The 24740-nt window shown below is 37.7% G+C and overlaps 2 protein-coding genes across 2 annotated transcripts; one reads left to right on the top strand and one right to left on the bottom strand.

The window, feature by feature from the left end:
- Window positions 1-2886: 2886 nt before the first annotated feature.
- Window positions 2887-8732, bottom strand: slc25a47a (solute carrier family 25 member 47a). The gene is made up of 6 exons (XM_023278127.3): window positions 8579-8732; window positions 6919-6962; window positions 6775-6846; window positions 6007-6186; window positions 5553-5817; window positions 2887-4075 (listed from the first exon to the last, which is right to left on the bottom strand). Exons 1-6 carry the CDS (start codon window positions 8613-8615, stop codon window positions 3765-3767), a joined length of 909 nt encoding a protein of 302 aa, XP_023133895.1. The 5' UTR covers window positions 8616-8732; the 3' UTR covers window positions 2887-3764.
- A 925-nt stretch (window positions 8733-9657) lies between these two features.
- Window positions 9658-19611, top strand: slc25a29 (solute carrier family 25 member 29). Its single transcript, XM_023278132.3, has 4 exons — window positions 9658-10105; window positions 13572-13615; window positions 13864-13947; window positions 16054-19611. The coding sequence occupies exons 1-4, from the start codon at window positions 10078-10080 to the stop codon at window positions 16822-16824; spliced, it is 927 nt and encodes a 308-aa protein (XP_023133900.1). The 5' UTR covers window positions 9658-10077; the 3' UTR covers window positions 16825-19611.
- Window positions 19612-24740: the final 5129 nt, after the last annotated feature.

The following is a 24740-nucleotide window of genomic DNA, read 5'->3' as shown; positions in this document are numbered from 1 at the left end:
TGTAAAAAAAAAAAAAAGAAAGAAAAAATTTGCCACATGACAAAATAAAACATGCTTGATCAATAAGATAAATGCAGCATGACTCAGTAACTGTATACAGAGGAGCTGGAAGATACATCCAGCATGGTGAAACATTTTTATACAGCTGATGTGCAGAGTAGAGGGGAAAAGTCTGTATAGTTTGCACAAATGTAAATAGTTCAATATCTATACAGTTGTTTTCAGTTAGATTTTTAATTAAAATGACAAAAAACAAACCAAAGAAATTCAACTCTCATTTTTCATGTTTTGTTATGATTCATGACATTCAAACTGTGTCGTGCTGCAGAGAAGACATTCCTGAGATCTCTGTACTTCTAACTGTGCTGTTTCCATGGAGGTGCAACGCTTTGAGCTCACAGGAAGGAAAAATGTGACAGCGGCAAAAAAACAAAACAAAACAAAACAAAAAACTGTGTGGAGTTCAGAGGGTTTAAAGCTCATGTGACTTTGCCATCAAATGACTTTAAAAAGCCCACAGGTTATACGTCTACTACATGAATGATTCATGCTGTTGGAGCCTATATGACCGGGTTACACTTCCACTACATGGGTGCATTTTAAGGACACCATGTTCGCGTCAAAAACATGTTTGACTGAATGTTTCCCAGTTTGGCTGTTAAAAAAAAGGCAGATAGGTGGGATGTGTGTTCTAGAAGCATACATTTCCATACATTTCTATTCAGGATTCTTAAAAGGACATGTTTCCCCCCTATAGCTTAATATCTATAATGTAATTCCTCCAGTGAGAACATCCTTATCAGGTGTTCAAACCACCTCAGCTGACTCCTTTCAGCATGAAGCAGCAGCAGATTTACTCTCAGCTTCTTCCAGCTCCTAAAGCTGATCCAAAGTGTAAATTTGGTCATAATGATTAAAGCTATTCTAGCAGTTGTTGTCTTGTTGTTAGGTGTGAAGGCAGCATGGTACAGATTTAACAGAATAGATCACTACAGTTGTGATGCAATTGTGTCTTATTTATTGTATTTTATTTGAATTTTTTTCATTTTATCATCACATTCATTTTGTCTTTGATTAACAATCATTTTTACTGTAATTTCATCTATTTAATTTTATTTTTTTGTTTTATTTGATTTATTTTTATTTAATTTTATATTTTTTATTTTATTATTTTTTTTAAATCATATTTCTTTTAAATATTTTTTCATTTACTTTATTTAATTTTATTTTCTCCTCACATTTTTTTTAAAATCTATTGTGTGGTTTTAGAATGAGGTAAAATTCTGTACCACTGTGGTGTACTGCTGACTGCAAGATCACCTTGAGCCTTATACACTTTGGAAATTTCAGTTCGTTTACAATATTTTTTCACCAAGCAACAATTTAATTCCACTAAATCGAAAAAAAAAAGTTTATGATTGTAATAGTGTTTAATAGTGTTTAATGTAAAATCTATACAACACTCTACAAGGATTTTGTTTTCTAAGAAACACAACAATCTAATGCTCCGCAGCTGTGTACGTTACGAATAATGAAACTGAAATTATTATGAGAAAATATTACAATAAATGTAACGATGTATAAAGATAAAACTATAAGGAGCAGCTCTTACAGAATTATGAATTTGAACCTTACATCAGCTTGGTCTTGGCTGTAATAAATCCTGTTCAGGTCATGCAATTGTTCAGGTTGTGCCTCCTGCAGAGACATTAAGATGATATCGTACTCGTACACTAGATGGCGTTGTATCTCCACAGAGCACCACTGAACACACCGATGCATTTTAACTTTGCAACTACTGCATACATGGCACATTTTAACATAGCTTACTGTACTTGTTGATAGTGTTTAATGGGAGATATATGTGACGACAACCGTTTTGTGGTTATTGAAGTATTAATTTTTGTTTGTATTTGCTGTAATAATACCTATGTGTGATTAATACATTGTGAAAATCCCGAGTCATGATAAATTAGACCGACCAATCAGACCACCGATTTTACTGACCCTATATTGGCTGCCCGTTAGGTTTAAGAGGGATGTGAAGATTTTGCTTGCTGTGTGTCGCCACTAATGAGACAGTGGAGTGTTTTTCTTTCACCGTGAGAGTTCTGCCTTGTTTGATTTCAAATCTTTCTTAATTCACTAAAAAAAAGTGCAGTCTTTTTTGTGCCTATATATCCATTTAAAATAGTGTTCTTCTTACCTACATTATGCCAGTGTTTTATGATACATAAACTGCTGCTGCAACACTATAAATTCTCTTAGGAGACCAAGCAAGAAAGCAAATTTTCTTTATATTTTCAGTCCACTTTTATTCTCAGTTGTTGAGTTATTCTGGATTATTATTCCTGATGGTTCACTTGAGTCTTTGAGTTTTAATGTGCTTTAATTCTCTAATAAGACTAAATTAAGTAAATTAGCCTATTGTTTTTGTTGGTATTTTATGTCTATCATTCATTGTTTCTCATTTCTCTTCCCATTTTACACGCATGTCTATTATGTGTATTTTGTGCTTGTTGTAAAACTTTTTTTTAAAAAACTGCATTATTGGCTAAATTGAGATGCCCATATATATTTCTGACAGCATGAGTGATTCATTCATATTCTCAGCCACATTCATTGAAATTTAAAATGTGCTGTACTGCAGGATTACAGCACAGCCACCTCATTCACTTGCATATTTATAATTCATGCGTGAGAATCTGTACGCCTCGACATCTGGCGCTTTCCCCTTCTGACATCATGCTTTGTATACAGTATGCATTTAATATTCATAACTACAGTACAGTCATGTGTTGCTGTGCTGTTTGGCCTCCATCTGGCTGCAGTGCATTTATAATATGCAAAATGATGGAAAAAGCCAATACACAGAGGAGAGCTCTATAGATGTAAAAATGCTTGTTTACACCATTTATTTACATCACCTTTATTATAGAAGGCACAGTGAGCATTACCATCATAATGATGCAAATAAATTACAACAAATATTCACATGCGGTATTTACCCTGTTTTAAAATCCTTCAACCAACCTCTGCACCCAAATCGGCAGCATTCAATATGTGTGGTTTATTCTCAGACAAAGACAATAATATTGCAAATATGTACGAGAATGATGATAAAACAACCCATTAAGTTATGTAGTGGATAAATATGCTTCATGTTATAGTAACAGTCAATTCTCTTAGCAACTTTTTAATCATGTGCAGTGATATGCATGATATACTTCCAACTTTTAATGTAATTCTACTAATAAATAATCCAGTTCCACAGGGTTTAAAATAATAAAATATATTTATAGTTAAATCAAATTGTTCAGCTGTAACATTCTGTGGACTTGGACGGGTAATATTCTCGCTAAACTGTGCATATTGCAGCATATTCTCAGCTCAAGGCCTTAAAATGGTCCTGAATATTATACTTTAAGTCTCCTCTAGTCTGAAATATGTTGAGGTTACTTGGTGCACTGCTCTTCTACAGTACAAACAGTCTGTTATATTTCAGAAAAATATGGAACAAGCTGGTCTGGGAGGCCATCTAGTGGTTAGACAATCTCTGTGCCAAGCAATACTGACAACATTCTCCAATGTGTATTAGAATAATTCCCCATCGACCTGATTATTGCATGTATGTATTATCTGTAAAAGTCCAATGATACTGTTGAAGCACTCATTTGGTGAAAATACTGCAATGCAATTAAAAAATGTAATATGAAAACAAAAAAAACAGAAGAGATGAAATAAGCGACTGGAGATAGTTGACTCTATTCCATCCCTAGAGGCGGGTCGACGCCTTCAGGACCGGCTCGGAGGAAACCGGTGAGGACCTCGTATGTAAAAAACACCACCATGTTCACAGGAAATGCTCGCAGGCAGTTGATTCCCAAACTCCTGAAGAAAACGCCGGCTCCTTCGACTCTCGCCGTCTCAGTGACGCAGTGTAAAAAGCCTTTATATCGCTTCTTTTCTCGCGCTCCGTCCATCTGCAGACGGGCTTTGATCACGTCCATCGGCGTTCCGATAGTCCAGCCTGCCATCCCGGCTATTCCACCTGCCAGCATCACTGCACTCCAGTCTGGAGAAGAAGAAATTTATGTTTTCATAATCACGGAATTTGCATCGTAAGAGCCTTTTAGATGTGCACTCTTCTGTTTATCTAAATATGTTGGCCTTGATTTTACTGTAAAAGTCGTGACAACAATCTCACTGAGTTGGACAGAGTCACATTTCTGTCACTTTCAAAATGGCACAAATCTGAACTGCATGTAGTCACATTATTTGATCTTTTCTCAATTAATTGCTTAGTTAAAGTGTCAAGAAATTGTGAAAATGTCAATTAGTGTTTCCCAAAGGCCAAGATGGCAAATGCTTTGTGTTGTCTAAAGGAGGAAATTTTCAGATCTATTTTAAACCTATTAATCGATTATAGAAATCGTTGTGATTAACGTAATAGTTGACAACTAATTAAACAATCATTGTAGCTCTATAGTGAATAGACATGCACAAGATTATAACAGACTTCGAACTGTGTGAAATGATTTGAGGAAAACTTTTTCCACATTGCAGCACCATTATTAATCCAAAGACACAAAAAAGAACAAAAGACACAGTTTGCTGTGCTGCCAATATGACAGAACACCTTCCCTATAGATGTTGAACTGAAATGTCCACAAAAACAAAGTTCTACTCCATAAAGGCAGACTCTAACAGCTCAGGTCAGGATTAATGACTGTAATCTCAGTTTTCACAGATTGTTATCGTAACATGGAGCCCATTTATGCTATTTTTTTTCCATCTTTCGTCTGATGCATTTGCAGATTTTTTCTGTTTTTTTGTTGTGAGTTCAGTTTGTTGCCTCAGGCTGTTTAGGACTCTTTTATTATTTAATATCGTTTATTAAATATCTGCAGCATCAGATAATGACAGGATCCATGTGAGTAACTCCACAAAGAAACAGCCTTAAATTTATTAATTACTCATGATTATAAATGAGCCGTCACATGGAGACAGGATGGATCAGGTTCAAAGATCCTTGAGTCCAGAGCTCCATCACAGCTGTCAGGATATTTTAATTTTACTGTTGGTAGAGTTTTAGGTAGTAATTTTCACTCCTTAGGAAATCATAAATACCTGGTGTATTAATAACTGTTCGTTATTTGGACAATTTGATAAGCTGCTATTAGTTTAGCAGTGTATTATTACTTATTATACATCACTGGATGTTCTGTTCTTCACAAATATGGTGCTGTGTCTCTCTCCATCACTGTCCTTGGGTACGTCTGAATGAAGCCCTGACAAATATTAACAAACTGACCTATGTCTGAATAACAGGATCTTGTTACTTAAGCAGATTGATAAAGCGGCAATGTTACATCAAATGTCCGTAAAGGACAACAAAGAGCCTGAGTTTTGATCACCTCAGCTGCTCTAGGAAACGCTTGTTGGACTTGGAAGTGTTCCATGCTAACTGTAAAAGTCTGAGTAAGTTACAGCTTATGCAACATGACAGCACCTCAGGCAAAAAAGTGGCGTCTTCCTCATTCCTCACTCACCTGATGCTTTCCTGCTGCCGCCTGTCAACCACTCACAGATGGTTGCGTAAGTGAGGAAGTATGTTGCAAACGACGGTCCATCTCGGAGCATGAGGGGCAGAGCTCCTCTGTAGAGCCCCAAGAAGCCCTCCTCCCGGACGATGCTCAGCAGACAGTGAACCGGGCCGCGGTACTTCGGTTTGGGCAAGCTGCTTCCTCCTCGTTTGGACTCGGTCTGACACTGCAGACGGACTTTCACGATGTCACCTGGAGCCATCACCGATATCTGGTGGAGAAACATACAGAGAAACTCACCAGAAACTCAGGAGCTGATATCTCAAAAAAAAGAAAGCGCATGTGGGAATAAAAAGTTATCGTCCGTCTGTTTTACTGGAGGTGAAGTGTCCAAACAGACACATGACTGACGCTCGTTATACAACAATTTTCAGACGTTTTTTTTGCCATCCCCCGTTACCTGAGCGACACCACCTGCCAGTCCGGACAGAAACACGTCCAGTTTGGTGTTTGAACCCCCACCGGCTCCCCTCGCCTGGCTCAGACATTGTAAGCAGTTCCTGTACGTGCCAAACACCACCGAAGAAGTCATGGAGACGGTGGCAAGAGGCAGGAACATGCCTTTAAAGAAGCCATGGACCTGACGACACAAGAGAGTGAAAGAAAACACATATGAAGTACAAGTATATAGTGTATTCAAATAACATACAAATTTAGACACTTGTTCTTTATTCGAGTCTTTCTTTTTATGCCACTGTTTTTCACCCTAAAGGAGTAATTATAATCCAATTATATAGTATATACCATTATAACAGTGACAGGAAAACAGTGAGACTGGAAAACAGGTCTAAAATTTTCAGGTTTTCCTTTGCAGTTTTACCTCCTTTCTTTATGAATTATGTTAATAAGCAATATAAAACTTTTCTCAACCAAACACAACTGGGCTTATGTTGCTTCCATTTCTGCTGGCAGAGCTGGGATGCAGCAAAGACTCATGGGAAACCTGGTTACACCTTCACTTAGACCACATGTGGGATTTTTGTCTATCATATTATTGCCTGAGTGACTCATAAATCTCACAACTCTGTTACCTTGACAGACCTGTTCAGGTTTGTTTTTAATTGCATTTTCCATTTTGTGACTCACAGGACGCTTTGCAAACACCCAGTGTTGCTATTTTCCTCCTTTTAAAAACTTCTGACAAACACTTGTGAGCAGCTTTACTCACCCCCTCATTAGAAAATGTGGCCACCACACACTGATACACTCCCGTGAACTGTTTCTGGGTCTGGATCCGGACCTGGAAATGTTAAAAATAATGTAAAAAATGATGTCTCTTGAGTTTGCTTCAGACAAATGCTAATTCCTGTACCTTCACAGTGTCCAGCGGGTAGCCCACCGCAACTCCACATGCTCCTGTGTGTTTGCAGAGAGACACAACAGACTCACAACAACGTTCAAGGTTACTACCTTCAACTGCAGAACATCTAATCTGACAGGAAAATGGAAGTGAGAATTTATTTCTTTGCTGTTTCATGTAATTTAAGACACAGAACCTTCACAGACAAGCAAATGCTTTTTAGCTTCTCAGCCGTAGATAAAAGTTTAGGTCAAGTTTCAAAATACTTCTGGTCACAAACATCTCAGGTATGTGAACCTGTTATGACAGAAGATGAATGTTTGCTCTGTTATTACAGAGGACATCTATTGTACCATTTTAAACTCCATTTCTATGTAAATTGCCTTAAAATTTTCTTCATGCATGACTTACAATAAGACAATAACTTTTTTTATTACAAATTTTGCTAAGTTTTAAGCTTAAATATGCAAACGAGGTATGATGTGTCAAAAAAAAATGCACCAATTTACATTCAGTTCAAGAGCAGAAAACTAACCCTTGGATAAAACCAGGTTCAAAACCCTTCTTTTATTTTGTTGACATATTCGTGCCAAAGGTTTATTTAATGAGAGGACTTTGGATATCTCTTTTTTAGAATACAGACGGACAAAACTATATTAGTTGGGTATATGTATGTGCAAATTTGAAGTGGAGTTTTCTGGCTCAATTTAGCAGGAAAAAGTAATTTTGAGAAAACAGTATTTATGCAATAATATGTGTTATAAGATTTCATAATTTGTCAAAACCAAAAATAATAGATATCAGCATAAAATTTCCCAAATTCATAACTTACATTAGAATAATTAGCATTTGAATTACATTTTTTCTGAAGTTTTGTGTTTAAATATACATATATTATAATGAGACATGATCTCATCAAATATGTAGCAAATTGTATTAATTTCCAAACCACAAATCTGAACTAATCTAAATCTATCTTCAAAATCTTAGTTCCATTTTTATGACATTACACAGAGCAAACTTCTCTTGTATCACATTAATAAATCAGAAAACACTGTCGGGAGCCAGAAAAGGTCTATTTTCGACATGCTTTTATGAATAAAATGTTCTACAAATCAAGCTGTGAATTATGTATGAACAAACCACTTTGTAAAAATCTTTAGAATATAATCAAGAATAAAACTGGAAAGTTTGATATACGTTATTGCAAATAAAGTGCACGTTTCTATTCTTTAAAGATACATATTGTAAAATGATTTTTGGGGGTCATTTTTGTAATAACCCACTACTTTAACAAATGGATATCACTATTAAATTTAGCCAGTTAATTACTAACAATGAGAATTTTTTTAAATTATTGTAAAATGTCTGAAATTTTATTCAGAATATGCAAATTACCTCCTAAAATGTGTGCTAATTTCCACACATCTGCCATATACAAAGTGCAGGAACATAAACACCTAAATGTGTGCATTTGTTTCCATTAGTCTGAAATGAGTCGTGTTATGTAATTTCCCTGTCGTGTCTCTGTTTAATCTGATCTAGTCATATGCTGGTATTTGGTTCTCTCAGCGTGCACTTACAGTAGCTAGCTGTTTAGCGGGTACGCTAGCTAACTGATGCTAACATTACATTACAAATCGCACAAATCGTTGTTAGCATTAGCGATTACCTGCGAATGATCCGGACACAAAATCCGCGATATGCATCCTGTCACACGGAGCCTGTCCGCCTGCTTTCTGTCAACTGTCCATTCTGCGTCCAACCGGAGATGCAGGTCCGTAACCTTGATTCTGTTGCCGTTACATGACATGTGGCGCTGAGCGTCACAGCCTCGGCTCAAAACACAGCTCCGAGTTTACCCGAACGCAGCTCCGAGTTTACCCGAACATAGCCGAAAGGTCGTCTGTGTGTACTGTACACCTTAAGGTCAAACACAAAGGGACAAAAATGTGTTTTTTCATGCACTGGTGAGAAAATGTGCTTTTAAAACATGTCCACTGTTAGTATTATAGAAATAAAACATTCAGAACACACTTTTAAGTCAAGTAATTTATGCAGTATATCATATTTAAACAATTTTTCACCTAAAGTGCTTTAAATAGAGATAAAAATTAGTAACATTTTACCAAATAAGTTTAAATGTTAATATCAAGACTCTATAATAAGATATATGTATTATGCAACTTTGCCCCATTAAATAAAGTTATAATGGTTAATACCATACAATATTGCTTATAATAAAATATACCTGGCTTATGTATGTATGTAAGTATGTAATATTATATGGAAATTATCCTGACTGACTTAAATAATAAGATTTAGAAATCTACAATATTACATACTCTATATATACATACTAACTAACCGACTAATTTGAAAATTAACGTTAATACGACACAAAATTATACATCAAAAAAACAACAAATTCAAAGATCCTATTTGAGGGAGCATATTATCATGTTAACGGTGTTTATTTCACTTCACTTTTTCGATTTGCATCTGTTGATTTCAGCTACAATGCATATCTTTCAAGGCTGTTTTCTCAAAATTAGCTTTCATTCAGTTTATTGTCTAGTACTCCCCGTTCTGTTCTGTAATTTTACTGTGTTGTTCATAAAGATGGTCAAAAAAAGGAAACCCGATGAATTCCGAAGATGACGTGTAGCGGGGCGTCGGCGTGAAGCCTCCTCTCTGATTGGGCAGATGCTCCGGAAACCGATATAAGATCCGCCCCTTCTCCGTTACTTCCCGTGACGCCAGCAGCTCTCCACAGAATTAGCAAACGTCCACGATAGAGGCGGCGGAAAGGCACCGACTGTAAACACCGCGCCAGTACACGGAGGGTGTGTAGGTCAGCTGGAGAGAGTCACCGGGACACAGAAAAAGCTAAACAACCAACAAAGAGCGAATAAATCCGTCAGAAAGGAAAACCGTAGAGCGGAATGCTTTAGCAGCTAGCCGGTGGTAGCACACATATAAGCTAACGGAAAGTGACAACTAGTCTGTTAGCTTAAACAGCTAGAGACTATTACTGTCCGCTGACCCACGAAATAAACGGGTTTTGAGGAAAACTACGTTCAAAAGAGCCTGGTGTTAGATAATAACGTTAGATAATTAAATAATATTCTTTTCAAAAGTCCCTCAGCTCGGTGACGGTAAAGAGTGGTGATGGACTTCGTTGCAGGATGCATCGGAGGTAAGTCAGCCGCAGCTGCACTTACTAATTACTACCACTTCACTAACTGAATGAGCGCCTTAACCAGTGCAGCTGCCACACAACCAGCTTACTTTGAGGTTTACGTACAGCCTAGTTTAACTGAGATCTACTGCTTTTTAAGAACCCAAACATTACTGGTAGCACCTTCCATTGAAATATGATGCAACTCTGTCACGAGGTGATGAGGGCATTTTCGAAATTCCCCCGAAGGACAGAACAACAAAGCCAAATCCTGGGAATCCCAAACACAGCTGATTGCATTTGACCTCATTGCGCCACGCTGAAGTTAGCTTCCGATTTGGCAAATTAAGGGAAACTTAACCTACAATACTGATAGATAGATAGATAGATAGATAGATAGATAGATAGATAGATAGATAGATAGATAGATAGATAGATAGAACAAAAAGACAGGTAGGTTAGTAACATTTAACATTCAAGCTTGGTATATACTCTGAAAAACTTGCTGTACAATACCATAAAAAACACTTCTAATTTTAAAATCTATAGAAATACTAAATGTGATTAAAGTTCAATATACAATATTTACACATTTCAAGGCACAGTGATTTAAAGGGACTTTGACAGGCAGTAGGAAAACGGTTGTATTAAACTACCTAAGGTGCATATACATTTAACAATCACATTGGTTCAATGACTCGGGTATTTAAGTACAGCACCGAGGCACTTTTCCTTGAGTGTTTTCGTTTCTTGCCACTTTTAACTTCTGTTTCATTAAGGATGCGCTGTCTCAATGTCAGTCTGTCTGCCACTTATTTTCTCTATCACTCCGAGTTGTTTGGTCAGTAAAATGTCTGAATATTGTGACTTTTTGGTCTGCATTCCCTAAATTCCAAGATGGCAAATGTCTCGTTTTGTCCACAAATTAAATATAATCAGTTTACTGTCATAAAGGAGGAAAGAAACCAGAAAATGTTTGCTTTTCAGAAGCTACAATTTAGGTGTTTTTCCCCCCTAACAACCTTACTCAAAGTGGTGATTAATTTAGTAGTTGACATCTAACTGGTTAATTAATCATTGCAGCTCTACACTCTATTACATTTCAGAGGCGTATTTTTCCTCCCCTGCATTTCTCTTTCACAGCAAATAGCTCAAAAAGTAGAGAATTATTACTTGGTATTGAAAGTTAGGTTTCCTTTCACTTTACCCTTAACTAGTGAAAGGGAAAGTAACTTCAGTGCCTTGTCTTCATAAAGTAAAAGCCATCATTTTAAGTGCTTGGAAAGTGTTCTCTGCAGACTTTCTGTGACTGTTTTATAGTTACACATAAACTGTGTGACTTAAAAACTAATGTGGCCCCCATAATTTTAAGTGTAGCTGAATATGTTTAAGATTTATGTAGGTAAGAAATGTGTGTGTCTGTGCTGCAGAGAAGTACTAGCTCACAAAGGGTGCTGCAACCTTATGCATGTCCCTGGTGTTGCTTTACCCTGGTCAGAATCGAAAGCATGCAAACACAAGTGCAAAGCAGGCTCACAGGATGGTTTGGCTGTTTAAAGTTTCCCCCTCACTCCATACACAGAGGGCTCGAATCAGCACACACCCCCTCACAGACCAATCCCCTGCTCCCTTTATTTACAGTGACTGACCATGTGGTTTCCCACCTTCAGGGAACCATCTACAGTCAACGGGAAGCTGCTTGCCACAAATCAGGAATGGCCTAGTTTGCATTTAGCTCAAAACTCCAGTTTGCTGCAAGTGTAAGCACACACAGCCAGGTATATTAAAAGATTGATGTACGCATATTCAACAGGCGTCTTCCAAAAACTGTGATGCAACACCGTCCTCGGCTTGTTTTTCCTCCTCTCAGATCACCAGCGTTCCGAGGTCAATGACCGCTCGTCATTGTGTCAAACAGGCCCGCTTGTGTTCTTTTCCTGGCTTACAGCTGGGACTCGCCGCTGATTGGCTCCTTTTTCAAATAGGTCATGTGACCCAGCAGGTGCTTATGTAGGATTAGCTAGCTGTGTTTGTTTACTGTGGTGAGACAGGTGGGTCAATGACTTTCAAGTCTGTTTTTCTAACATAATCTTTGTTGATATTATTGCACTGGGCCTATTACACCTTTTAAAATACAAAACAGTGGAGTTATTTAATTGACATCTGGAATAATAAACGAAAATCAAAAATGGAGCCCTGAATATAAAAATGAAAATTGCTGCTATTTGATTGTATACTTGTAATTATTTGTCCTTTTTTTTGACTTATTCACAACCAAAAGATTAATCAAAGTAATAACTTAACTCACTGCTTTTGAGGTTACATAACATACAGATGTTAATCTCATACAGGGTTTTTCCTGCTCATTAGTGGGCCATTGAGGGACGACTATGTAACATTAAGCATGATGAAGCCATATACAGTAAGGTAAACATGTTTCTGTTGCTTTATTTGACAGAAATATATACACTTTCTTGCTTTTTCTAACCATTTGCTGAAAAAAATGCTTGAGCAAATGGCACCCCGATTTCGCGAAAGTGGGTAAAAATTTGAATTACTGTTTTTTTCAGTTATCAGTTTAGTGCTGGTGATTTTCCTTTGGCCAGCTACAACCTCTTTCATGGGCCTCAAAAATTCCTCTTGGCAGGAAAAGCCCTGCCTTTACAGTCAAAGATATGGATACAATCCTCTCTCTGGTATTTCTAACCTTTAATCATAATATTGGTTGCAAGTGCAGAAATGTTTGCTTTGGATTAATCCAGCAAACGTGGCAAAAATCATCTAAAAATCCAATGTTGCCATAAATACATGGTATGACAGAGGATAGGACAGAAGGGAGACTTATTTTCAGGCCTGCAGGTAATTGTTCAAGTGCTAGATTCCTTTGCTAGTTTGAAAAGCTATTATAGGAACATTTTTCTCAACACAGACACAGGTGAGAAGCCCAAATTGGCAACAAAACACTGGCATGTGCAGGTTATGTAACATCCAAAGGCGCGCTAGACAAAGTTTTAGAGGGTGTTGATGCGCACAGAGTTGGCTCTGGATCAGACTATGTTTCCCTGGAGAAAATAGCAGCAGACTATCTTGTAAAATTACACAACAGCAGCAAGAGACTTGGCCTTCAGAAACTTCTTGAGTCTGCTGAAGATGGGTGCAGATGGCTTAAAGTGATGGGGAAAAAAATGTAAACCCCAGTTCTGAGACTAAAACGTCGCATGTGTGCAGGACTTTCAGAGGCTAATGTTTATAGTTCACATGTTGTTCTTGTGACACAACCTAAATAAGTCTGGGTAATGTGGCCAAATCCTGTGAGCATAGCGTAAGTAGCGAGTCACACATTTGATACAGAAATCCTAAATATGATTTGCAGGGTAAAACAAGCAACATTTAGTAGAAGACACTGGTAATTGAGAAAGGACAAAAAGTGGTTAGATTAAAATTCACATGATTAATTTATCATTGCTGGTTTCTTTGTTTCCAGGTGCTGCTGGAGTCTTGGTTGGACACCCGTTTGACACAGTAAAGGTCAGTAATTTATAAGCCTTTATTAGCAATGCTCCTGTCCATGCACATTTTAGGAAAAAAAAATCTTAACTGGCCTTTTTAATTACCTTTTGTGTAAAAAAAACTCACTAAAAAATTATCTTATTACCTTAATGCTTATTACTTTGTTTGTATTGATCTATGCAACTACTCAACTTTGAAACATTGCTTCAAACATTTTTTTTCCTTTAGTTTTCTCTGGTTTAACTGATGGCTGTCTTCTCTTCCAGGTGCGACTGCAGGTTCAGAGTGTGGATAAACCTCTGTACCGTGGGACCTTTCACTGCTTCCAGTCCATCATACGACAGGAGTCGGTATGTGGATCACTTTAATGTACATATACTACCGTTCAAAAGTTTGGGGTCACTTAGAAATTACCTTATTTTTGAAAGAAAGGCAGTTCTTTTCAATGACGATAACATTAGATTAATCAGAAATACAGCATAGACATTAAGGTGCTAAATGACTATTCTAGCTGGAAACAGCTGATTTTTAATGGAATATCTCCATAGAGGTACAGAGGCCATTTCCAGCAACCATCACTCCTGTGTTCTGGTACATTGTGTTCGCTAATGGTGTTGAAAGGCTAATTGATGATTAGAAACCCTTCTGCAGTTATGTTAGCACATGAATGAAGGTGGTTTGTTGCTGTATGTCCTATGCCTTTTGTAGGTTGCAGCAGTGTGAGCCTATGACAACCTGATGTAACATTAAATCACCTGGTTTGACTATTTAAAAGTGAAATTGAAGAGATCAGCTGTGTAATTTTAAGTAGTTACACTGTGACTAGTCAGAGCTATTACTCCAGGTATCTCAATGTGATGATTTACAGTCCTAGGTAGAGAAATCTATAATTCATCTTGGACTAATGAAAATAATAGTTGTGGTAAAATGGTAGAAACGGTTGGAATACCACAGTATGTTTAGCTTCTGATGTAGCTCCAAATATCTGCAATGTCATTTCAGTCAAAGCTCTCTGTAATTAGATTTTGGCTCCAGTTTGAGATATCTTCAACATCACTCGGACTTGTTCAAACCTAATTTAAAATATCCCTTAAATTAAGGTGAAGGAAAGGTATCTTGAACTAAAAATATGACTCTTCAAAATGAAACTGCTGGTACCTGAAACTGGAATTACAACAAGTCATAATTCAGCTGCAGATATCAGCAGTTAAAAAAGTGACCGCCGATATCTGAAATGTTCCTGTTGATCGGGAAGAACTGAATTATGGATATCTGCAACACGTATCCAGTCTAGTTGTTAAATGTGAAACCATCCTGCCACAGTGAGGCTGCTGCTCACAATGATGCCGCTGTGATGCTTATGTTCGACAGTCTATCTTTAGCGAGGTCCAGCTTTTATTGCTGAACCCAGATAGCTGTTGTGGTGTTCAGCTAAAAGTCAGTGAGGGCGAAGAGACATGAGACGTTGTTAGTCTTATGACTGAATGAGGCACTTCAGTGGGGGGGTGGCGTGTTTTTATTTATAGTGGCAGTGTCAAAGCTGGTTGTTCTAGAAACACCATATTCCAGGAAATCTGCAAATTATGAGCATAATAAAATGGAATTAAGCCTTTAATAAAGTTTCCATTTAGATAACGTCGAGTTTGTAAGCATTTGAAGTTTGGTAATTAGATGGAAAATATAAAAGACATAGTTTATTCTGAAATTTCTTACAGTTGAGATATGCACTTAAAGGTTTTTGTATATTGAATTCTCTGGACTTTAAATAGTCTGATCAGTTTTGCTCCTGCACATTAAGTCCTGCATATTGATAAAAATAAGCACAACCGTGACTAGAAGTAGGGAAAATTCAAATCTCCTTTATACAGTATGACTCATTTGAAATGCAATAAATAGTTTTTAAAAAATGCTAAAAGTTGCAGTTCTTTAAGAAATGATTTCATAAAAATTTAAAAGTCTGCAATCAACATTTCCAATATTTTCTGAAGGACACACAAGTGTTGCCAACACTGGAGAAAAATATTTGACTTATAAACTATATTTTCTACATTTTGATTTATTTCCATACTCTCCTCTCTGCTGTTCAGCCTAATTTCGCCAAAAAGTCCCTGAATTTTTATCACCCGACTGTCAGTCGCAGTAGAGTCACTAAAGGTTTCTTAGTTGCACTGGGGAATACACTTTTTTTTTTTTTGTAACAGAACCTGGTTAGTGCAGACAGTTATTTTTTTTTAATCTAATCTTTAAAGGAGACATGTTGATTGATAGTGTGATTTCTGCAATTTTTTGTTTAGATAAGTAGCTTTTCACACCCACTGGTGGGTTTTGGGGTTCAGAGGGTTAAAGGGATGGTGAATACTGAAGTGCTGGGGATTTCATTAGATAGTGACATGTTACTTAATGGCCTCGGGATAGACTCCAGCCCCTTAATGTCATATCTCTCACTCTTGTTGCAGGTGTTTGGTTTGTATAAAGGTATTGGATCCCCCATGATGGGCCTTACGTTCATCAATGCCATAGTGTTTGGTGTCCAGGGAAACACCATGCGGCTGCTGGCACATGACACTCCCATGAACCAGTTCCTGGCTGGTGCAGCAGCTGGTGCCATCCAGTGTGTCATCTGCTGCCCCATGGAGCTGGCAAAAACCCGGATGCAGATGCAGGGCACAGGAGAGAAGAAGTCTTCTAGGAAGTTGTATAAGAACTCCCTGGACTGCCTGGCACGCATCTACAACCGTGAGGGTCTGCGGGGTGTAAACAGAGGCATGGTTACTACGCTGATCCGCGAGACGCCTGGCTTCGGAGTGTATTTCCTGTCTTATGATGTGCTGACGCGGAGCCTTGGCTGCGAGCCCGACGACCGCTACATGATCCCCAAACTGCTGTTTGCCGGAGGCATGGCCGGTATCGCCTCCTGGCTCTCCACCTATCCCGTAGACGTGATCAAGTCGCGCCTCCAAGCAGACGGAGTGGGTGGAGTGAATCAGTACAGCAGCATTGCTGACTGTGTGCGGCAGAGCGTCCGGAGGGAGGGCTACATGGTGTTCACACGAGGCCTCACCTCCACGCTGCTACGGGCCTTCCCTGTGAATGCAGCTACGTTCGCGACCGTCACCCTGGTCCTCATGTATGCCCGCGGGGTGGAGGAGGGGCCCAAAGACTGCGAGCCAGCACAGCCGAGCCACCACCCCCAGATACAGCAGCAGGCCCAGCCCTCCAGCCTGTGACGGCACCGAGGCCTCACCAGACTGGGCACGTTACAAGAGCGTGGAGAGACAAATATACTTTTATTACTGTCTGACTCAGCTTCCCATCAGACCAGCCATTCCCAGCTTCGAGTCAGATCATACCTGGTTTATATAAGCACTTGTTTTTACTTTCATTTAAAAAAGAAAAAAGGAGTAAAAACATATTTATTTTTAGCAGTGATTTAAGTTTGTTTGCTCCTGAAGATGCAGACTTTTGAAAGGGATTACTTAGCCTCTAATGAGATGGAGATTTGTGATGGATTTTAACAGTAGCTTTTATTCTTAGGGAGATTTGGTGGAAGATCTAGACATGTAACTGAGCCACATTGCTGCTGGTGTGGCTGATTAGAGCGTACAGAGTCGGCACTGGAAACTATTACATATATCTTGAAACATGCAGTGTTTAACTGCATCTGTATATACAAACAGATTATATGCTTTTTGTTTTTTCTTTGTTTTTAACGTATATTTGCAAACCTTTTTCCTGCCTTATAATACAGCATTTATTTTGTTTAAGGACGCACGTTTGTACCTGAACTGTATCCTCTGAAGAGTCGAGCAAGAACCAATGTAGCATGTGATAAGTGCGCACAACTTATCACTCCTGTCTGCTTACAAACCAAAAACCGTTGCAGCTATAATCTGATCATCACTGAAGCACTCTTACTTGTCAGTTTCTGCTGTCGACAGAACCCAAGTGGTCTGAAGGGCTCTTCGGGGGTTGAATGAAAAGTGTCTGTGTGAGTCAGGACTTGCGGATAGCGTTTTGTTTTTTGTCTTGTTCGGCGTGTCGTGTTCTACCAAATGTGAAGTTTTATTACTGCTGTATTGAAGGCCGAGTCCAGAAGTGTAACATGCGGCGCTGTCAGTGTCCCACCATTTTATCTTATTTTTGTATGTTTGTGTCATGCATTTAAAAAAAAAAAAAAAAAAAAACATCCCTGTGTGGCAGTTGTCCTGTCAGTACGTACTGCAGCTGTCCTCACAAAGTACGTACAGTTACATGCAGTATGCAAACAATTTGGACATACCGCTCGGTCATAATAATGCGCCTTAAGCTTTGACTATCTTTGCTCATGTATCAACCTGTGGAGCGAAATGAGCTGTTGTCTGTCTTGAGCTTGTTTTTACGTTGTGGTATATTTCCCGCTGCGCAGAGAATCATAGTTCAGAACGACCTGAAAAGCATGTTGACTTGCAAACTGCAAAATGGATCTGGCTCTATGTTTTTGACATGGTAAATCCTTTTTTGACCGACTATACAATAATAATAATTGTATGGTACAATGAGTATTGGAACGCAAATAATATTGTGACTCTGTATGTGATATTGAGTCATGAATGCATGTTCGGAGCACCTTTTGAAAGCTCTACAGAAAAAAAGGGAAGCAGCAACCCGGTATTTTGATTCACTCTGTGCATATTTAACATGTTAATATGTTATTGTGGACAGCCTGTTCCCCATAGGGAGCCACTGAAAGATGATTTATTGCAGTTGGAGATAATCTCTGAAGTGCATTCTGTTTGGAAAGATACCTTATTTTTACTCATAGTACCTTGAGAAAATGCAAAGTAATTTAAACAAAGCTGTTATGTGTTAAAAACGATCAGCATTTGGATGGTTGAAGAGTCCTGAAATATTTGTTAAATGGTACAAAATACAACCTCTGACTAGCTGATTGCACAAGCTTTGTTACAGATTTTTGTTTGCATTTTGTGTGCCTGCTGTGTAATTTGAAGGTCACGTTCTCCTCAGCTTGACTATATTTATGTGCAAGAACAGCTGGTATACTGTACCTACTCTGGACTGGGGTTCTCATTAGATTTATTTATTCAGTTACTATCGTAGCTCAGTGGCGTAAAAGTATTGTGAATGAGCATCTGCTTCTTGCGTGTGAGCTCAGTTTCAGAAGATTTCTTGTTTGTATTTAAGCCTGAATGTTGCTGTAAAGAAATAATCAGATTTCCCGTCATTGAGCACTGGATCGTGAGCACAATAGATGATCTGCTCCCCTGAAGGCTTCTCAGAGCTCCGTCTGAAGCCGTAAAAACTGTAATAAATCAAAGCACTGCTGTCATTTTGTGTGTGATATATGAAATGCTGCTGGAAAGCGGGAAGTCACAGCTGCACTAAAACCGGAAGTTTGTTGAATGTAACGCACCTGCACAGGTGTTCTGTCCAAAACTCAAGAGTCGAAGGACAAAATGATTTCTGGGGGTTCTGTTTACATTTCAGTTTTTTGAAATGTTTAGTGCTGCTGGGAAACGTGGAAAATCTCCAGGTCGTGCTGCTGTATAATCGTGGGTGAAGAGGGTAAACGAAAGTGTTGAAAAGTGCAAAAGCGTGATCGTTCAAAAATAAATACCACCTCTTAAACGGCGACTGTTATATCCAGCTGTGAACTAGATCACATCTGAAACCCATCGGACAGCGAATATTTACCCCAGCTGACGTGAAAGATGCAATATGTACAGGATGTAACTGTAATAACGTGAGATTGTTTTGAAGTGATCGGTAAAGTATACTGTATATTTATAGATCTACATATCATCTATTTTTCATTCTAAAGTATTTATGTAGTGACTTTCCATGAATGTCTGAGTTTGAGCAGTTTTTAAAGTCTCTTTCTTTGGATCAGTTTGCGTTCGCTGTTGTACTGAAGAGATTTTAACTGAGACATGATATTTTTGTGTCATGCAGAGCCTATTTGTCTAGATTTGTCACTAAAGATCTGTACAAATGGGTTAATAAAAGCAATTCAAGCAGCCCTTTTGTTCATCCTTCTTCACACTTTAACGCATTTTGTTAAATGTGTTAATTGGTGCCAAAAACTGCTCAACAAAGCATTTTGGCTGAATTTTGAGAATAAATAACCATTTCTACACCTGGAAAATTCTCTATTTTGAACAAACCAGTCAGTCTCAGCTGGGGGGCGGGGCATATTTAGGGTTAAATATCTCCAGAACTGTAACTCTAACAGCTGTGAAACTCAGTAAAGACACAGACAAAATTGTTTTAAGCAAATCTGAACGATTGAATTGCTCCAGCAGGGAGCAGTTTTTTAACCATTGGCCCTTGGAAATTGGGATAAATGCCAAATTTTCAAATGAAGATGGAATTGTCATGATAGAAACCACTTGTAAATTAATATATATGAAAATATCTATATTTCCTATTGAAAATGCAGCCTTCGGTTGACATTTCACCAGCTTTTGAGGCCTCTACATTCAGTAAAATTTGATGTGGGGGTAAGTATTGCAAGCCAAGGCTGCTGTTTCTTCTCTATTTTGCAAAAAAAAAAAAAATGGTGATGTGGACCCACAAGAACTGACATGCATTGAGGTCTATATATTGTTACATGTGCAAAGTTACAAGTAGCTTCCATGTTGTCTTTATGTTGCAATTTAACAACATGAGTGCTTTTTTGCCTTGCAGAATATTCATACATACTTGAAATGGACACTGAACACAGAAACTGATGATTATTCAACATGCATCAGAGTCATGGCTTCTTAGTGGATTTACATTTTATTTATTTGCAGAAAGGAAATTCCCAGAAGCTCTTCTTCATAGTCATAGAAGCTGGGATGTTGGCAGAACATGCATCATTGGCACTGACACATACACATCCATGCAAAGGTTTCGGACACTTCCCGGTCAAAGTTTCTATTACTGCAAACCAAGTGAGTAAAAAAGCAGCTCAATTCCAAAATGAATAAAGTCAAGGATTATAGATTTCTTTGGTATTTAAAGCTGAATTCCTTTTTTTAAATTTCCAAAATAATCAAAAAGTTAAAGGGCAAGAAACTAGACTTTGGTTACCTTACATGCTCAGTATTCAGTATCATCGTCTCTGCCAGGTATTACAGCTGGTAAATACTTCATGCAGCAGCTCAGAGTCTGTCAGATTCTTACTGATCTGCTCTGAAATCTGGCCACAGGTTTTCTACGGTGTTGAGGGACTATGAGGCCAAAACCTTCAGCTTGCACCTCTTGACTTCACCCATTGTGGCTTTTGAGGTGTGTTTATCCTGATGCTTCCAGAATATGCTATTTAATGGAATCCATTGTTCTCTCTACCAGTGAAATGTTCCTGATGCCACCTGATGCCACCAGCTGCCCAAAGCATGATGCATCCACTCCCCTGCTGAACAACTGGAGAGGTGATTATTTTCATGAAATTCTGCTCTTCTATTCTTCAGACTTTGCTCATTGCACCCAGAATGTTCTATTTTGACTTCATCGGCACTAAGGGTTTGTTTCCAAAGTGTATCAGGCTTGTTCAGATGCTTGTTTGCAAACCTCATGCTGAATTTTGTGGTGAGGATGCAGAGAAATGTTTTTTGCATGAAGGTCACATTTGCGCAGGTGTTTCTGCGAAGTAGAACAGAGCTTCACCACTCCAGAGCCCAATAAATGTTCTCTTTTGCAAAGTAAAATTCTAAATTTACCTTTCTATCTTACAAGTAGTTCCCTAAGAAAGCTTTCTTGGTCTTCCAGAATCAGCTTGGCCTCCATCTATTCCTGCCATTTTCTGGTGCACCTTTTAATTTCTGTTATCTTTCCTAGTATTTCTGAGTCTCATAACCTCCTAAGTACAGGAGATAGACACATGAAGTTGCCAAGGCTCCAAAACAGTGCATGAAAACTCTAATTTTACCTACATTTTGACACCAGGCTCATCTTCTAGAGATGATTACTTCCATGTCAGGATAATTTCCTAATATAGGCATATTTTAACACTTGCAAAATGCAAAATTTGAGGTTTTGTTTGCTCAGTGAAATAAAGCATCCTGATTTCCACACCATCATTTTCCTGCCCTGTGGTTGTTCACAATCTAAGGATGGAAACTGTCAGAACCAGAACTAAACACTATCAGAGGAGAATCTCCAAGATTCAAAACAAGCTCTGAGTGCTGAAAAACTAGTTCACAAAACATGGAAACACTGACGTTGTTTCACAATCTCACAGCCAGATGCTACATTGGTGAATGTTAAATTATGACTATATTTAAAGATTATTTTACCACAGAAGGAATCATGTCTAGATCACGATCATGGTGTCAAATGTGCGTAAAAATGACCCCTTCATTATCTTTAACTTGTTCTGACCAACCACCTATCGCGCATGCCGAAATATGAGCCTCCAAAGTTTACCCAAAATGCATTTTTTAAAAGTTTTCTGTGGTGAGCTAGCAGAAAACAGAAACACATCCAGGGTACCAATCATTGTTTCTATGACTCCATGTCACAGATGCTGTTGAAACTATGAATTATTCCACAATACTGATGCTCAAAGCTGGTAATAGAAGAAATCATGCTAAAAAATAACAGATTTTAGCTTCAGATTGTCACACATGCAGTCGATGTAAAACTGATCTGGTTGCAGTTTTTAACAGAACTCAAAGGTGTTTTTCAACCCTGAAAATTGAAAGTCTATCTCCTGTACTGATGAAGTTATGAGGCTCAGAAATACTTGAAAACAATATATATAAAAGGCCTGTAACTAAGAAACGTATTCATATTATGAAGGTGAAACTTTGCCTGTTTTCATTTAATATACCAAAATTACTGTTCAAAAACCACAAATCTGCTGCTTACATTCTTTGTAAGGTGAAAACAGTGTTCTTAAATTATGCCTAGGTTTTTTATATATATATATATATATATATATATATATATATATAAAGTGTAAATAAAAAAAGGTAAAACCAACCTTAAATGCTGCTTTAAAGAAAAAAAAAAGAAAGAAGGTGACATTTCCTAGAAATCATTCTGAAATACAAAAAGAAGCTTTTGCTGAGGTTCTCTAGGGCTCAACTTAAGCGCCATCTGTTGATCAGCAGTGGGAAGTGCAACAACATTTTAAAGAATCACTTCCTTCAACCTTTTCCAACAGTTTTCTAATAGAACTTTAATGATGTGCTGCTGCAGCAAAGATCTTCAATCCTGATCTGCTTGAATGGTGGAAAAAAAGGACTCCTTTGAACCCTTGAGGACACTTTGTCTACAAATTTTTTTTGTTTGTTTTTTATGACACAAGCTTCTATTGGTTAAGAGATCAACTTAAAGGAATTTCTAAGATATCCAGAGCTGTTTTTTTTTTTGTTTTGTTTTTTTTTTTAAAGAAAGTAAGACAGATAAAAGACACAGTTCTGCCTTTCCTTCAGTTATGACAACCACAGTTTCTCAGGCATATTGGACATTTTTGGAGAGAGAGAGAAATATTTTCCATGGCTTCCTCAAACCATTCACTCAAATAAAATTCACCAATATACTATTTTTTTTACCCTCACTTTCTTTAAAGGTGCATTACTTTGTCAATTCAGATCTTCTATTAAAAACTGTCAGAGTAACTAAATATATTCACTCAAGTAATTCACTTAGTGCAATTTTGAGTTACTATCACTTCACTCTTCACTGTACTTCCATTTTCTGCTATTTAACACTTCCACTGTGGTACATTTCAGAGGCAAATATTATACTTTTTACTCCACTTTAAAGCTTCTGTTACTTTATATTTTTTAGTTCAATTATATAAAATGTTATCGACAAATAATTAGAATGTAATATTTTAGATTGAAATAAAACTTTAGGGCTGCTACTTCGCAGAAAAACTGTATAAAGTGGTTAAATCACCTTTACAAGCTCCAACATATTTATTGCTGATACTTTTGTACTGTCACTGAAGTAAAGATTTGAATATTTGACTTTGATTTTTAACCCAGTCTTACTACACTGTGTTATTGGTACAAGATCTGACTTCTTCCTCCACCTCTGAACATGACATTGACACATTTCATCACTTTGTAAATATGGATGAAAACAATCAGTTCATTTAAGAAATGAAGTTTACTTCATCATTAGCTCTTGAACAAATCCCAAAGTATTTCTATACTAGTATCCGTTCTTTTACTTAAGTTGAGTTGTGATTTAAAAAGACCTTGCTGAACATACACAAAGTATGGCTTAAATTGCTGCAAAAATGACATACAAGGTTAAAGATAGAGATACATTTAAATATGTTTAATCTGCTGGGATGTGGTTGAAAGAATGGAAAAATGCAGTAAGGCAGGACCTTGAGTTGATGTATTGATTTTAGAGGATTTTGTTGGTGTTTGTTTTGGTGCTGTGAGCTCTGAAACATAGTTTTATTGTAATTTAAAGAATGAAAACAGGACATTTTAAAAAAAACAGTCAGTCAGAACTTCAGGATCAAACTTTCTCTTTGAACAGGTTTGTCTGCATGTAAACATGTAGTTTCAGTAAATAAATACAAGGTGCATAAAGTATTAGGTGTAAAGGTGGAGATCTTTCAAGATTTTGTAAATTTCACAGTAAGTATATTAAACTGACTTTGTTTGCTGGTAGATGTTCAGGTCCAAACAGTGTGAGTGTTAAGTTGGCCTGATGCTCAGGATATGAAGAAAATAGGATTCCAGACTCTCAACGCTCAGACTACAAATGCTCTTTAGTTTTCAGACAGGGCCCTAAAAGAGTTTGGACTGCTGTATACACATGTACTAACAGTTCAGAAATATACAATAACTGGAAGAGAGAAATCTGTTAAATCTTAAAATCTCTCTTTAATCATACTGGGAGTCGGTGTAAAGAGGCCAAAGCAGGAGTGATCCCATGTCTTGGTTCTGGTTAAAGACTGACTGACTTCTGTACAGTCTTTACTTGATCAGTAAGTTCCTACATTGATGGGTTGACTGTGAGCTCCTGTTACAGACAACAGCATCTGTAACATCAGCTCCAGGAGATTTCAGTCCACTCAGATCCTCCTTACAGTCATTTTCTTATTCCTGTTTTTGTTTTGTATCAGAAGGTCATCTCTCCTGACGGATGAGAAAAAAAAAGACTTTCGAAAACAACCGGCTGTCAACCTTGA

Source organism: Amphiprion ocellaris, chromosome 12 (assembly GCF_022539595.1).
Source record: "Amphiprion ocellaris isolate individual 3 ecotype Okinawa chromosome 12, ASM2253959v1, whole genome shotgun sequence".
NCBI classification, from domain to species: Eukaryota; Metazoa; Chordata; class Actinopteri; family Pomacentridae; genus Amphiprion; species Amphiprion ocellaris.
This window is presented reverse-complemented; position numbering and strand designations above follow the sequence as displayed.

Bases quoted from the DNA above. Each gene is read 5' to 3' on its own strand.
- slc25a47a (XM_023278127.3), bottom strand. From the start codon at position 8,615: ATGCATATCGCGGATTTTGTGTCCGGATCATTCGCAG. The intron at 6,187-6,774 runs GTGAGTAAAGCT...TTGTGTCGTCAG, and splicing joins CCACATTTTCTAATGAGGGG to GTCCATGGCTTCTTTAAAGG. The intron at 4,076-5,552 runs GTGAGTGAGGAA...CTTCTTCTCCAG, and splicing joins CGGCAGCAGGAAAGCATCAG to ACTGGAGTGCAGTGATGCTG.
- slc25a29 (XM_023278132.3), top strand. From the start codon at position 10,078: ATGGACTTCGTTGCAGGATGCATCGGAG. The intron at 13,616-13,863 runs GTCAGTAATTTA...CTTCTCTTCCAG, and splicing joins ACCCGTTTGACACAGTAAAG to GTGCGACTGCAGGTTCAGAG. The intron at 13,948-16,053 runs GTATGTGGATCA...CTCTTGTTGCAG, and splicing joins CCATCATACGACAGGAGTCG to GTGTTTGGTTTGTATAAAGG.